The 13,766-nt window shown below is 40.4% G+C and overlaps 1 protein-coding gene across 7 annotated transcripts in view; it reads right to left on the bottom strand.

Annotated features, from left to right (window-relative positions):
- The window catches only part of LOC130156627 (BEN domain-containing protein 5), a 965,146-nt gene that overhangs the window by 435,814 nt on the left and 515,566 nt on the right, over nt 1-13,766 (bottom strand). For 5 of the 7 annotated variants that reach the window (XM_056355197.1, XM_056355193.1, XM_056355196.1 and 2 more), the window contains one exon: nt 12,555-12,594. In XM_056355197.1, the coding sequence (XP_056211172.1) occupies nt 12,555-12,594 (40 nt within the window). The remainder of the gene's footprint in view (nt 1-12,554; nt 12,595-13,766) is intronic. The other 2 variants (XM_056355198.1, XM_056355194.1) reach the window with 1 other exon arrangement.

Genomic DNA, 13,766 nt, shown 5'->3' with positions numbered 1-13,766 from the left:
AACAAAATTCTTCCATTGTACTCAAGCAAAACACTGAGTAGCAACTACACAACAAAGCTCTGCCTCCTACCCCAAGAAGTATGCTCCCGCACCCTTCATATTTTTTTTCCCCTCCCCTTTGTCTAAAAAGTAAAGAAAATGTATGAAATCAAGGCAGTGTGGGAAAAAAAACCCCACAGGATTCAGAGGGCAAATCCTTACATCTTTACTTACTCTCAGCAAAGTCTGAAAACAAGTGGGATTCAAAACCAATGAGCTCTACAGACCCCGTTAGATCAAGTGTTGCAGGGCCACTTTGCTGCTGCTTTTAAACTCTAGGCTGCTGAGCTATGAATATAGAAAAGGATATTCCCTGGTATTTGAAGACAAACCTGAAAACATGCATTACATTTTGTTTGTTTGTTTGTTTAAAGTTAATAAAGCATCCTTTCCCCCATAACTTCAGCAATGCATTTCAGTACTACTAAGTTCAGTCCTTACATTTGGATTTACTCAATCCCTGTCTATCCAAAGAGCATTTCCGCTTCCCTCAAAACCATGGCTGCTTTAATCCCAAGGCCCAGAATATACTTCAGCATTGACAGTAGGAGCAGAAGCCGAGTAGCCAAGACAAGACCCACTACTTGCCATGGCTGATGTCACTCTTTGTACCTCAAATCTCCACAGATGGTTTCCCTCTGTCCTGTGTATTTCTGAAGCAGCAGGCATAGATGGTATCCTTCATCCTGCCACCTGACACACAGCATTTTGTGTGGAAAAAATGTGGAGGATTCAGCCAGAACCTCCTTCTGACAGGTGCAACAACAGAAATAACCAGTACGTGAATCTGGCACCCTGAGCACCTGAGACACTCCTGACAAGACCTTGCCACCTCCTTGTGGTCATCAGTCCAAGCCTCTCCCTCCCTCAGTGTCCCCTCCCTTCAGCATCACTCTATAAGTCCCATCACCAACGCCGCTCACTGGCTTCTTCTCCCTCTCTGAAGTTGCCCTGTCTACTCAGGCTGGAAGACTCACAGGCACCAGTGACCAACGTGTCTTCTCCAGATGGAGACTGTACCAGGCAATGTAGAGGATTTACCTGCTGATCAATCCTTTGGTACCACTGTAATAAGCCGGAATAACTATAAATTGTTATCTTGTGCCAAAGTGTATGAGCCAAACTAGCCAAGATGCTTCCAATGGAAGCTGATTTGGCAGACTTGTTCCGAGTCTGAACATTAAAAGAAAGGAAACAGACCTTATTTTTAAGGCTGTGCTAGGAAAACATCCCTTGCAGAAAGTGAATAATAAATATACTGCATGCCATAGTAATGTCCGTGGGGGGAGGTAAGGGATTGCTATAAAATATAGTATTCCAACTACTACAGATGTTGCTGCTAGAATTTACAGCTTTCTCTGTGTGCTTATCTCTCCTCACCAGTTTCTGCACATTGAATCCCATTCAAACATGGGTCGTTTTAAGCCATTTTTTTATTATTTTAACCTTTTTTTTTTAAGCTACAATTAATTTCTTCTGTGTTATTCTGTAATGTTAAATAGATTCAAGACCTGTATTTACAAACCACATGCAAGCCTATTTTGGCACATGTAAATTACATGCAAATACATTCTAAATTAGTTTGTTTATCACTCCAGAATTCTAATCCAAAGGTTTTGGTTTTTTACATTTAGTTTTTATTCTGACATGTTTACAAATGAGTTTGACTCTGGAAAATAACTTAATAAACTCAGGGTTAGCTATGCAATTAGAGGAGGCATCTGGGAATCATAAAACCTGGAAAACAATATTTACATCTTTTCTACATCCAAGATTCCACATTTTTTCCCCCCTTAAATTCATCATTTCAAAATATTGCAGGTATTTTTGTATGAGGACAAACAACAAGAATTCATTTTTATAACCAATGACCCCTCTCTCCAACAAGCAATTCATGGGGTAGCACTGGATAAAATGCACAAAGTAGAAGATTTCATTATAAAAAAAGAAAATGAAAAATAACTGAATTAACATTGATCATGACTTTTCAACAGCATTTCTTATTATTACAGCCAGGCAAAGTCTCCTGTGGGCAGTAAAGCTTTCCCATGTATTATTAGCCCTCTACAGAAAGCTATGAAAAGACACAAATCTGTTTTGTCAAAGGACAGAAGAGCATTTAGTTATAAGAGAAAGTATGGTCATAATCCATTGTGGGGTTAAAGGTGAAGAAAACAGAACTATAACACAAAGCCTTAAGAGAGTAATACTCCTGCAGTTAATTCCGGAACACCGTAGCAGAGCCGCCTGGTTTGTGGGGAGAATACATTCTCAAGGCAACCTGACATCTATACGGTTTATATTTATTAGTAGCAGCACTATTATATAGCATCTCTATTTGTGCTAGGTACAAACACACACGCACCATGGCTCCTGCTTCGAGAGGCATTTGTTGAAGATGCCACAAGTGTCCACATGGCCGGCGTGAAAGCCAGCGCTGTGACAGAGGTGACCACTTGCGCCTGGGTGCAGGGGGACAGAGGGGTGGGAACATCTCGCTTGGCCATGCCACTGCTGGTGGTCCAGCCCCGCTGTTGGTGATCCAGCACAGAGCCTAAAGCAGCTGTCCCAGGTACTCAAACTGCAACATTTAGGAAATTTTTCTAGTATATAGAAAGCTATTTTAGTGCTTGAATAACAAAAATCAAGTCATCCCCTGGAGTGGGGCGGTTCGGTTCAGGATCACATGCTAACAGTGCATGAAGTTGCTCTCAGTGTCAGGTTTGTCAAAACTTTGACAACGACTGGAGGTTTGGTCCAAGTAAGAGGCCACTTAAGTGCTCTGGATCAGATCCCAAAGCAAATTTGCAGCAGGTCTCAGTAACTGGATGGATGCCTTTTACACCCAGCCATGGGCCCTACACCCTCACAACCACTGGGACAAACCGCAGATAGGAGGGTTTAGTGCAGGGGATGGCAGAAACAAGGCAGGATTTCGCACCGCTCCGAGGCTACCTGGAGGATGGGCAGGAAAATCAAGGTCTTTACAGATAATTTTTCCTTCCTTCCTTCTGGTAGTCCCCAGAGGATAAGGACAATAGAGGCAGCTGTGTAACAGGGCAGGTAATAGAATAAAACCATCAAGAATAATATGATCCCTTGCTGTCTTCAAACACACTTGCTTTCATTTTGATTTGCACAGCCCAGCAAATACAACTCTACAGTTTATGTTGCCCTCCCCAGGCCCCACTGCAGACCTTGTCCCACACTGCCTGGTGCCCCTTCCCCCTCCCCGCGCCCCCTGGCTCCTCTGCCAGCTCTCTCTGTCCTGGCACTCGCAGCATTGATGCGGTCCAGTGCAGCGTCTTGTATAGATATCACAGCTATCTGCAACGTCAGAAGCAAACCATGGTGTTAAAACAGCATTTCACCTTCCTTTAACCTGCTTTTTAAGGACACTGCAGTGATACTACTCCCTAACAGTGCTCACGTTATCTCATTTAGCAGCATCTCGGATAACTCCCTCCAATCCTGCACTGAGCTGTGTGATGAACAAGTCACTTTTCCACCATGGGTTATCCTGCGCTTTCAGTCTGAATTCACAAAACCATCACACCTTCTCCATTCAAATCTCTACTAACAACTCCTTTGTGCCTTTCAAGTTACAAGCTCAAAATAATAATAAAAGCTCTAGGTTATCCTTTCTTGTGGGTTTCCCAGTGACCTTGACTGACTGCTTTAACAGAAAATGTTCTGCATACCAAAAAATGAGCCCATGGACAATTCTTAGAAACAAATGAGCTAAGAAAAAGTCCTTTGTGCAGTTCCAGCTCCCTTCTTCCTCATTTCCATCTGTTGTAGCTGTGTAATCATCACTGTTTTGCCATTTTCTGTCACAGCAGAGATTGGAGGAAAGGGGTAACAAAGAGGCTACAGAGTCTAGAAGTGTGACAAACACAAGTAGCGGGCAGCTTCTCAAAAATGAAATGCAGTTCTACTAAAATAATCTTTTATTTTTGACATTCTCTTCCCAGGTTTCCTGCCCACTGCCCCTTGCTTTATCTATTTAAGTCACCAACTATTCAGGGGCTGCCTGGTATCACACTCTGCATCCCATACAATAACATCCTTATGGACTGGGATACATGGGTGCTACTAAAATAGAAATGAAACTCAGTCAGCTGTATGTGCCATGCTAGGTTAAAAAAAAAAAAAAAAAGGTCACAAGCAAAGGTTCAGATCCAGGTGCAATTCAGCAGCACTGGAATGACAGTGCCCTAAAGCCACTTAAAACAAACAAATAAACAGCAACAACAAAAAAACAGAGTCAGGGCTTATTTATCTCGGGCATAGCACCCAGATAATATGGCTTGTCGGCATCTGGACCGACACTGGCGAGTCTGCTGCGAGCGGCACGGCTCTGCTATTCAGGTCTCTGCTAGCTCATGCATTTCTGCATTGTACTCCATTTTGTAGTGTCAATATAATCCTCTGCTGTCTTCCAGACATTTACTACACTGATTTTCACTAAGTCCTGTTCAGATCACTTAGCAGATAATTAAACAAACAAACCAAAAATATTCCTAAGTGAAGAGACTGTTTCCATACAGATGCCCTTGCAATTAAAATTTCATTAAAAAGGAAGAAAGCTTTCCATTCTTTCTAAAAACATCTGATACTCAAGGAAGGGATTTTTTTGAAGGGGAAAAGAAAAAGATACTATTTTACATTTTCCTCAAGCTTACACAAAAAGAGAAGGAACACAATACACCTGTGCACAGAATTGCTCATTTTCACTCTCTCTAAATGAGCCAGACGCTCATTCTGCACATTGTGAAGTAAAACAGAAAGCATTATGTGCAAACATTTACAGTATAAAAAGCCTCGTCACCTGGGATACTTGCTGCTTTTGAAAATTCCGGTCAAAGATAAAAACCAAGACAACTCATTGTAATCAATTATGCACAGATAGTCCTCAGCGTATGGGCAATTCATAAAAATAACACTAAAAACTTAACGTGGATTTACATGCAGAAATGAAATATGGACATGGACAAAACACTAATCTTCTGATTGGTATCTTATATCGACAATCCCTGTTGTATAAACGAGTCTCTGGCTAAATAGCACTTCCTTGAAAAAATTTCCAGCAGCCCTTTAACCACCCTCGCTTACACAAGAGGAGCTGCAGACACAGCCCAGGACTGTGTGAAGGTTACAGCAGGCTGCAGTTGGGGAATCAGCACTACAACAAGCTGGACACAGGTTTTATTTCTGCGTAGGCAGGGATGATTAACTCCCCCATGCATCCAAAAAGCACTCGTGGTGCAAAGAAAGTCATTACTTGACAATCTGGCTCTTTTTTAAAAGAGGGACTGCAATACATGGTGGCAAGCCAGACGTGATGCATAGCATTTCCCCTATACGTACACCCCCCTGTATGTACAGCAGCTGGTGGGAAACTGCAATGATCACCCTCCAACATTAGCCACTAAATTCAAAAAGGAAGTTGAAGATGTATTCAGGTTTCAGGCATGTACGAACATGCTATCATCATCATCCCCACTAATACCAAATTCATGCTTCGAGGTCTTTCCTATGTCTTTTTTGCTCAGCCTTAGTCAAGTCAAAGAATTCACATCTCGGTGTCAATCCTTTCATCAACTTTACACCCCTCAAAACCTGTAAAATATTTATATTTCCACGTGAGGATTTATTCCTGTTTTTTTTCTAGCTGACATCCCTTCGTCACGGGTCTTACACATTTTTGCCTAGGTGAGCCCCAAAAGGTATGCAGTGACTTAATGAGAAGATCAATTACTGTTCATAAGAAAAGATACTGTCTCTTTAAAGGTTATTTGAAGGTTGATTGCTATCTTATTGCTTATATCCTGCAAATCTATTCAGCCTTATGAATGAATTTGACCTTTTTATACTTACTGGGAAAAAAAACAGAACAGAAGTTAATTTACAGCTCTATAATACAACACTTTTTCCCAGAGAAATGAAAGGGCATTCAAATCGATACCTGCACAATAACACTCTGATGAATGTTTGCACCCAATTTTCTCATTTTGCTAACTTGAGATTGGGCATTTTGAATAGTTCTCAAAGAACATATTCTTTATGTGCTGTGAAGTATGTGGTATTGTGCCCAAACAATGCTAGAGGATAATCATTATAGGAGTATCACTGGGCCTGAAAAGGTCAGTTAGTTAGAAATGTCAGCTTTCAATGCAACTGTGCTGGACCTTCCTATGTAAGGATCCAATTAAAGGGACATGCCAAGGTGCATGGAAACATCATGGTGACCCATAATAATAATAAGGTATTGTGGAAAAGCTTGATATTTTTCTTCAAAAGTAATGGATTAGCCTTTAGAATATCTTCTCTGCAGTCTTATTTTGACTTTGCAAATATCACTTATTCTACATGTATCCAAAAAAAAGGTCATTTTCTTAAAATGCAAAGGTGGGGATGAAGCAGCCTTACTAAAAGTAAATGTTTTGCAGCTAAATGGAAAACAACTTCTGGTTTCATTACTGGATCAAGAAAGTGTCATTTCAATACATCTCAAAACTGTGATATTTGAGAAGGATGTAGATGGTGTTTGGGGAGACAGATGGGGATAGGTCAGGGGACAGGCAGAAAGATCAGGGTGGATTTATTCTCTTGGGATGTGATGTGAGTGAAGACTGCCTGTGCAGGGAAAAGATGGTGGGAACAGCAACACTGTTCAGTGAGTATGTAGCATCTCTGCAGTTGTTATTCCAGCAAATGGAGAGGTTTAAGTAAGAACTAGGAAGGTACTGATGTGCACAAATAAGTAATTACAAGCAGCAATATTACTTCTTATCACAGCAAATGGGAGTTCTTACAGCTCTTTGAATACAGTAAAGATGAGGAATAGGATACAGTCAAATTTCCTGATTAGCCTCAGGACAGCTGAAACCAACTTAATGGCACTCACACACACAAAAAAATATTAAAAAAATTCCACATTTTCTCTCTGCTTTCTGTTAGTACATCATCTGGCTAAAGTTTCACTAAGTCGAACAAACTTTTTCCTGTAGTTTTAATGTTCAGTGAAGACTGACAACACAGGAATTTCACCTTGAGTTGACACTAAAATATATATTTTACTTGTATGGTAGAGAAATTCTTGTACTGTCGGTTCAAACCAACCATCTGGGGTCCGTTGTCTTGCTGAGCAATGAGGTACTGTCCCCCAAGTTATTTTACATTATTGTGGGCAAATGAGTGGATTAACACCCAGTCTATAAGTGACATGAGAAGTAGTTTCACTATCCATCACTGAACATTAAAAGACTCAATTATTAATGGAAAGATAAGTAACTTCTTTTCTCTACCACCTTTCCAAATAAAATAGCATGTGAAGCTTCACTAACAAACATGAACAGTAATTATGTTAGGCTGTTTAAAAGTGCAAGACGCTATCCCTTGACGCATACTTAGACCAAAATCGATGTACTATTAATTAATAAGGACTAGCAAAAATAGTACCTGAGTTTTAGCAGCAAACAACTTTCTGTCACATTTTATTACTCTGTATCATTTTTACTAATACCTGTCTTATAGCTTCATGACTTTGAGTTCATATTATTTTCATGCTTCAATTAGAAAGAAGTAGATAGCCAGACTATCCAGGAAGGTAATGGAAAAGTCTTGTAGCTGGGCTTAGTGGTGGAATTTATAGTTAAATGAAACTTTTGAATATACTATAAAACTTCTCCTTCCTTTATATAGTTTTACTTGAGGTCTCATAAGCAGTAATATGTAGAAATGCAAAACTTAATCAGCTAAAAAATACAGCAAATCCCACATATCACTTTATGCAATGCCAGGAGAGTAGAAATATATTTTCCTAACCAGAGGAAATTAACTAGGCAACAGTCCTATATCTATAATTTAAAGCTGTAAAATATGTATGGCAGAAACTAAAGCCACCTTAAAAGAATTCAGGGTAGTAGTGTATCACAAATTAATGAAATGGAGACATTTTTAGAGCATGCTGCCCTGTTGATATTAAAGGGGGGAGAATATTTCACCACATAGATCAGTCTGATAAATACTTTTAAAATCAAGCTTTTTTTTCCCCTGTTTCAAAGCATAAGAGCTTGAATATTAGGGGGAAGCACAAAAAAAGTCATTAACATTTCTGATCAAATCTCAATGCCACTCCACCGAGATTAGGAATACCTGACGTTGTCCCTGCATGGAAACCTCTAATGTGGTCAGAGGAAAATTTGCCTAAATCAAAAGGCAGGAATTACAGAGCCAGCTCTTACTTTATTTCACCTAAAACAGAGCTGAAAGAAACTTAAAATATATTCCATGCCGTAGCTAAGCTGGGCACTATGGAATATTCAACTACCCGAGGTTTTTTAAATGCAATCAATTTACTGCTGCCAAATGCAGTAAGTTTATATACATCTGGGAAACATGCACCTACGGTGCTGATGAATTTCTCCTGACATTGCACTGATTTCAAGAGAGTATTATTTTAAATTGGCAGTAGAGAGACTGGTGGAGAAGGCTAAAGCCCTTAGGACGGCTGAATCAAAGGGAATTTCAAAAGAATTTTCCTGATGGGTCTTGGATAATATCACATGTTAGCTATTTTCAAAGCCAATAGTTTCCAACACTCTTCCATTTACGGTATCAATAATTAAAAAATACTTCAGAGGGAGATGAGCTTACCTTACTGAGAAGAGAAATTGGAAAGCTGTATTATTATCGTAAACACAGGAGATGCAAAAAGCTTTGTCTCCATGGAAAAGCTATGGAAACAGGGATATCTTATTTGCAACTATTGAGTGGTTACCACAAAACGTGATGTATGTCCATGTTCAAAGTGTTACTAGAACACGATCACATAGAAATTAAGGGCAGATTCTCATCTGCTTTGTGCAGCAAGGCCAAATTAAAACACCTGAAGATCTGGGGGTTTAACCCAAAGTCAACGAGAAGTGTTAAGGAAGTGTTTTGGATCAAACTCAGAGGTAAAACTAACTTTAACGAAAATTTAAATTACCAAAACTTAAATCTCGTTATGTCCCACTCCCTGCCAGCATGTCCCTGCCAGCTACTGATGAATTTTTAACGTCTTTCCCCCACCCCACTGCGCACATCAGCTCTGACTCCGGCACCCTGAACTGTACAGCACGTTACAGTCTAATTGTAACTCACATGTCAAGGGGCAAGAAGAAAAGAGTGTGGCAAAAGCATTGATAAATTTAACTTAACATTCTCCAGCTACTCAGCAGTAAGGCAGAGCAGTGAACTCCCCTCCACATTTTACATGGGTGTCACTTACTTCAAAGGAATATATTTGAGCATAAGGGAGTCTGGCTTGCTCCCAGCCTATGCATCATTTGTGCCTGGCTGTTTCTGGAGACCCACAGCAAAGCAAAGGCTTCCTCCAGTTTGGGGTGCATTGTGGAGCTTTCCATAGCTGTTTTCTTAGGGGCAGTGGAATAGGTCAGCTCTGTACATTGCATACAAAACTTGCAGCTGGAGCTGCAGCTCTCACCCTCTGCGTTTCTTTTCTTTTTTCTTTTTTTTTTTTCCTCCCCCATTTTTTACAGAGCGCCCCCGGTCCAGGTTACAGATTAATGATCCATACCTGTCCAGTTTAACATACAAATGTGCTTTTAAGTCAAGCACCTGTTCCTCCGTGCGTGCATTGCTGGGTGTTTGGAAGCCACCTGGAGTAAGGCAAGAGGCAGCAGCAGGTCACCCTCGCTGCATGGGCTGGGCACAACGTCGGGACACGAGGAACAGGCACCACCTCCTACCCTTCAGTGATTCCTGGGGAACTGTGGAATGGCCACAGCCTTGGGGAACAGCACGACTACCATAAGGTAATGTTAAGGTTTCTATGATCCCAGAAACTCTCTTCTGAATGTTTTGGCACTTGTGTCTCAACACCCCTTAATTGACATTAATAGCATTATTTTACCTTGCAATTACTGTCATTAACTGGCTGATTCAATTTTTGGAAATTTTTTTAGTGGCACATGCAAAAGAGCTGTTGTAAATACCTGCAAGGAATCACCATCAATTCTTGACTAGATGTACAAAAACTGGTTTGGGGATTTCACAGACACGCAAAAGGAAAATTATATTCGTCATGACAAAAGTGCACATCACAGAGGTCACCTTTGGTTTTGAAGTCCTTTGTCTGTTCTTACAATTAAGCAATAGGGCTTTGGTGGCTGATACTGCTTGTGAGACATGGAGGACTTTCATACTATAAATAAGGCAGAGCGACCTCCTCCACAAACGAAGGCTGCCTGCCTGCGGCAAGGTGGAGAACAGGAATAAATCCCACAGGATTAACAGCTGCAACTAAATAGCCCAGTCCCTAATTTGAATCAGTAAATTAAGGCATGACAGTGATTATGGCTGATCTCAGCCATCATAAACGGTATCACAACTTCGTAAAAGCAGACTGTTGATGTCAGATCTTAGAGCAAGGACTCAAAGAATGAAATGTTTTAAAGTTGCAGTCTCCAAAGATAGATAAAAGCCTCACAACTATGATTTATTTTATTTTTGTATTTGTAGAGCCCAGACTAGACCCTTTAATCCACAAGGTTGACATTTTCCAATCCTACTAGGAATTAAGTGCCTAACTTTTTCAGCCTCTGAAAAATCTCAGCTTTAGGTTCTTAGGTAAGTTTGGCCTGATCCAGCGTCAGGCTTCTTTTGAAAATACCTTTTCTGAAAGCAAAACTGTAGGCACCCAATTATATAATCATGGCAGAAACATCTTTTTTTTTTTCCTATTTAGCCAATTATTGTAGATTTCTGGCTAAATAGCAAAGGGTAAAACTTGCATTTCAGGAAAAAATGCATGTTGCAGAAAGCTTCTCCTCCCCACCCACACCCCTCCCACCACCCCTTTAGTGCAGTTATGTCTACCTATGCAATTATTGAAAACTATTTTGATCCTTCCAACTAATTGCTGTGTTGATTTAGTAGATGGCTGTATTAAACTGAGATCTGAAGCAATAGGTACTTACTATGATTACATCTATGCACAACCTCAATTTAGTCAACCCTTTCATTGTCTCAGTGAATTCCATATCTGAAATTATGAGGAAGGTATCAAAAATTCATGCTACAGAAAAGTCTCACGGTAAGTTATTTTGGTCCCCCAACCCTCTTTTTCTCTTATTAAAAAAATGTCTGTGGACTTTGGTGCCCTTGCCCAAGATCTCAGTGCTTCTTATGATTAAGACCTTCAGAGATCTTTTTCTTTTTCCTCTAGAAATAAGGAATGCTGAAGATACGAAAAATGAAAAATGTGCCATGTTTGTCCTTGAAGTTACAGTCAGAATAGTGACAATGGCTGTATCGCACTGTATTGTTGCTTTTATCAGCAAGTGCCCTGAGCATACATTAACATAATTGCAAACTGCATGGAAAGTGAACATGCAAAAATGTGATGCAATTGCCAATAGCCTCAAACATCTGTCCCAAAAAGTGTTCCTCCTCCTTGTTTTAATTCTTATTATTTTAACAAGGTTAGCGAAGGAGAAACCATGTCACAGATTATATCTACATTTAGAGTGTCAGAACAATTATTGATGCAAAATTGTTATCTAAGCAAATGTGTGTCACATTTTGTTCACTTCCCATAACACCTGTTCATTTCGCTAACACATTATTCCCAGTTAAAGCCAGGACTCATTAGTCCCAGTTAAATCCAGGACTCATTAGTCCCAGTTAAAGTGAACCTGAAAGCTTAATACCTACATACATCTGAAAAATTAAAAAAGTTAACCAAAAGGTAGCACCATTCAAGCACAGTGTACATCTGAAACTGGTGGGCAGCAAACTTCTGTGGCAGCTAATGGAAAGAAACTGAGCCAGAAAAATAGTAATAAATTAAAAGCCACCCGGCCTTAAAAGCTGCCATCAAAGAAGAACACTATTCGAGCGACCTGCATTTCAATCACCGCGCTGAGGCCTTTGAAACTCACTGTACCAAACAGCTCGACGCTTTCCCACTGTAATGAGTTTTAGTTTATCTCCTCAATAGGCAAATGACAAAAGGCATTATGAAGCAGGTCATTTGAAGCATTTTAATTTTACCTAAATATTTTCTCACCCACTTGGGGGTTCTCTGCCCTAAGCCTGGCCCTCCTGCCTCCCACCACGCGCAGAGGGCCACCGCTTCCTTACTCCCCGAACCGCTCACGTTTGCCATCAAGAAAAGTCAAACTTGCATTTCTGTGATACTTGAACACACGTTGTGAATTCGAGGGCATCTGCCCTGCAGATATACCGCTAACTGTAACCCCAGGAGGCTTAAAGAAATATCAGCACTCAAATTCATAGAGTAAAGGTCTGAAGAGGCAGCTCTGTGAATGGATAACTGCCCGGGGCTTTGCCAAGCACAATATAGCTGTCACTTGTTATTACGTGAAAGATTTTCTGGGGAACAGTGTTTTTCATTTTGCATGTCAGAGACAGGGGAAAAAACACATTTAGACAACCATCTCTTTAAGAAAAGAGAAGAGAGCCGTGCAGCAGAGCTCACTTACCAGGGCTGGTTATTGTCAGGAGGTCAAGCTGCCGTTTCTGCTGAAAAACAAATTATAAAAGGAATTGTTAAAAGGGGACTAATTTTAGCGGGTCAGCTTAGACCTGCAAAGTAAGTGTTGTGACATTTATAGCAGAATTAATTACAAGTTACATGGCTCACAGTAACTCTTTTGGATGGAATCCACATGTACTTCCTGTGGAAGAAAAAAAACCCTTGCTCAGTCCTTTTAATATGTTTTTATTTGCACTTACAAAGTGTTACTTCTTTTTTTTTTTTTTTTTTTTTTTTTGGAACATATACTTGAAATGGATAGCTAGAAGCAGGGATGGACCGATATATTTATAAAAGTGATTTCTGGTTCCACAGGGAAGAAGACAAGGAACCAAAGGAACCAAGACAAGAAATTCTAAGTTCTTTATTCATATCAATCACTGACTCATAGCCTGTATGTGATCAAACACAATTATATCGCCTTGGGGTGAACCTTTCAAAGACACGTAAAGGGATCTAGACAAACTCAAGACTGATAAAAGGAAAGCTTCTTTTCATGCTGAGCGCAGTCAGCCCATGGATCTCATTGCCACCAGATATCCCTCACCCCAAAAGCTTGCCACACTTGATCATCACTGGGTATGTGTACAGACAGCAAAATGCAGCGAGTTATTATGGCAAATAATCAAGTTTAAACAGATGAATGTTCTTTGGAAGTGCTGCAAACCTTCACAGGGCAAACCAACCCGTACTACAAGAAGGTTAGGAAATTTTTTTTGCCTGGAACAAGCTATCCTGCTAATGCCTTTGTGACGGTGGGGTGCATCTGAGGTTCCCTTTCCCCGTAACATGTAGCCAAGGTTGTTGCCTACTCCATGTTCCCAGCCTTAGGTGATCTCCCCACTGTTGCCTCTCTGTACCCTGCCACTCAAATCCATATGCTCCTGGACCATTATCATCCTCTTCCACCTTTCTGTGGGCGAGAGCTTTCCACTACTAGCAGGGCTTTCCCCGTCTCACAGACATACTGTTACTGCCTCTTCTTCAAAGCACTTTCTAACTTACTGTCTTCTCCCTAACTTTGTCCAACATTAGTGTGTTTAGCTGGCATTGAAGATTATACTGTCTAGTTTAATTCCTCTCTCCTAATTTGCTCAATAATGTCTGTGTTACTTTCATTTATTGTCAGCACTATTGATCTTTCTCTAATCTAATTCTC

The sequence above is a fragment of the Falco biarmicus genome, chromosome 11 (genome assembly GCF_023638135.1).
Source record: "Falco biarmicus isolate bFalBia1 chromosome 11, bFalBia1.pri, whole genome shotgun sequence".
NCBI classification, from domain to species: domain Eukaryota; kingdom Metazoa; phylum Chordata; class Aves; order Falconiformes; family Falconidae; genus Falco; species Falco biarmicus.
The sequence above is the reverse complement of the archived record's forward strand: the minus strand, read 5'-3'. Positions and strand labels throughout refer to the sequence as shown.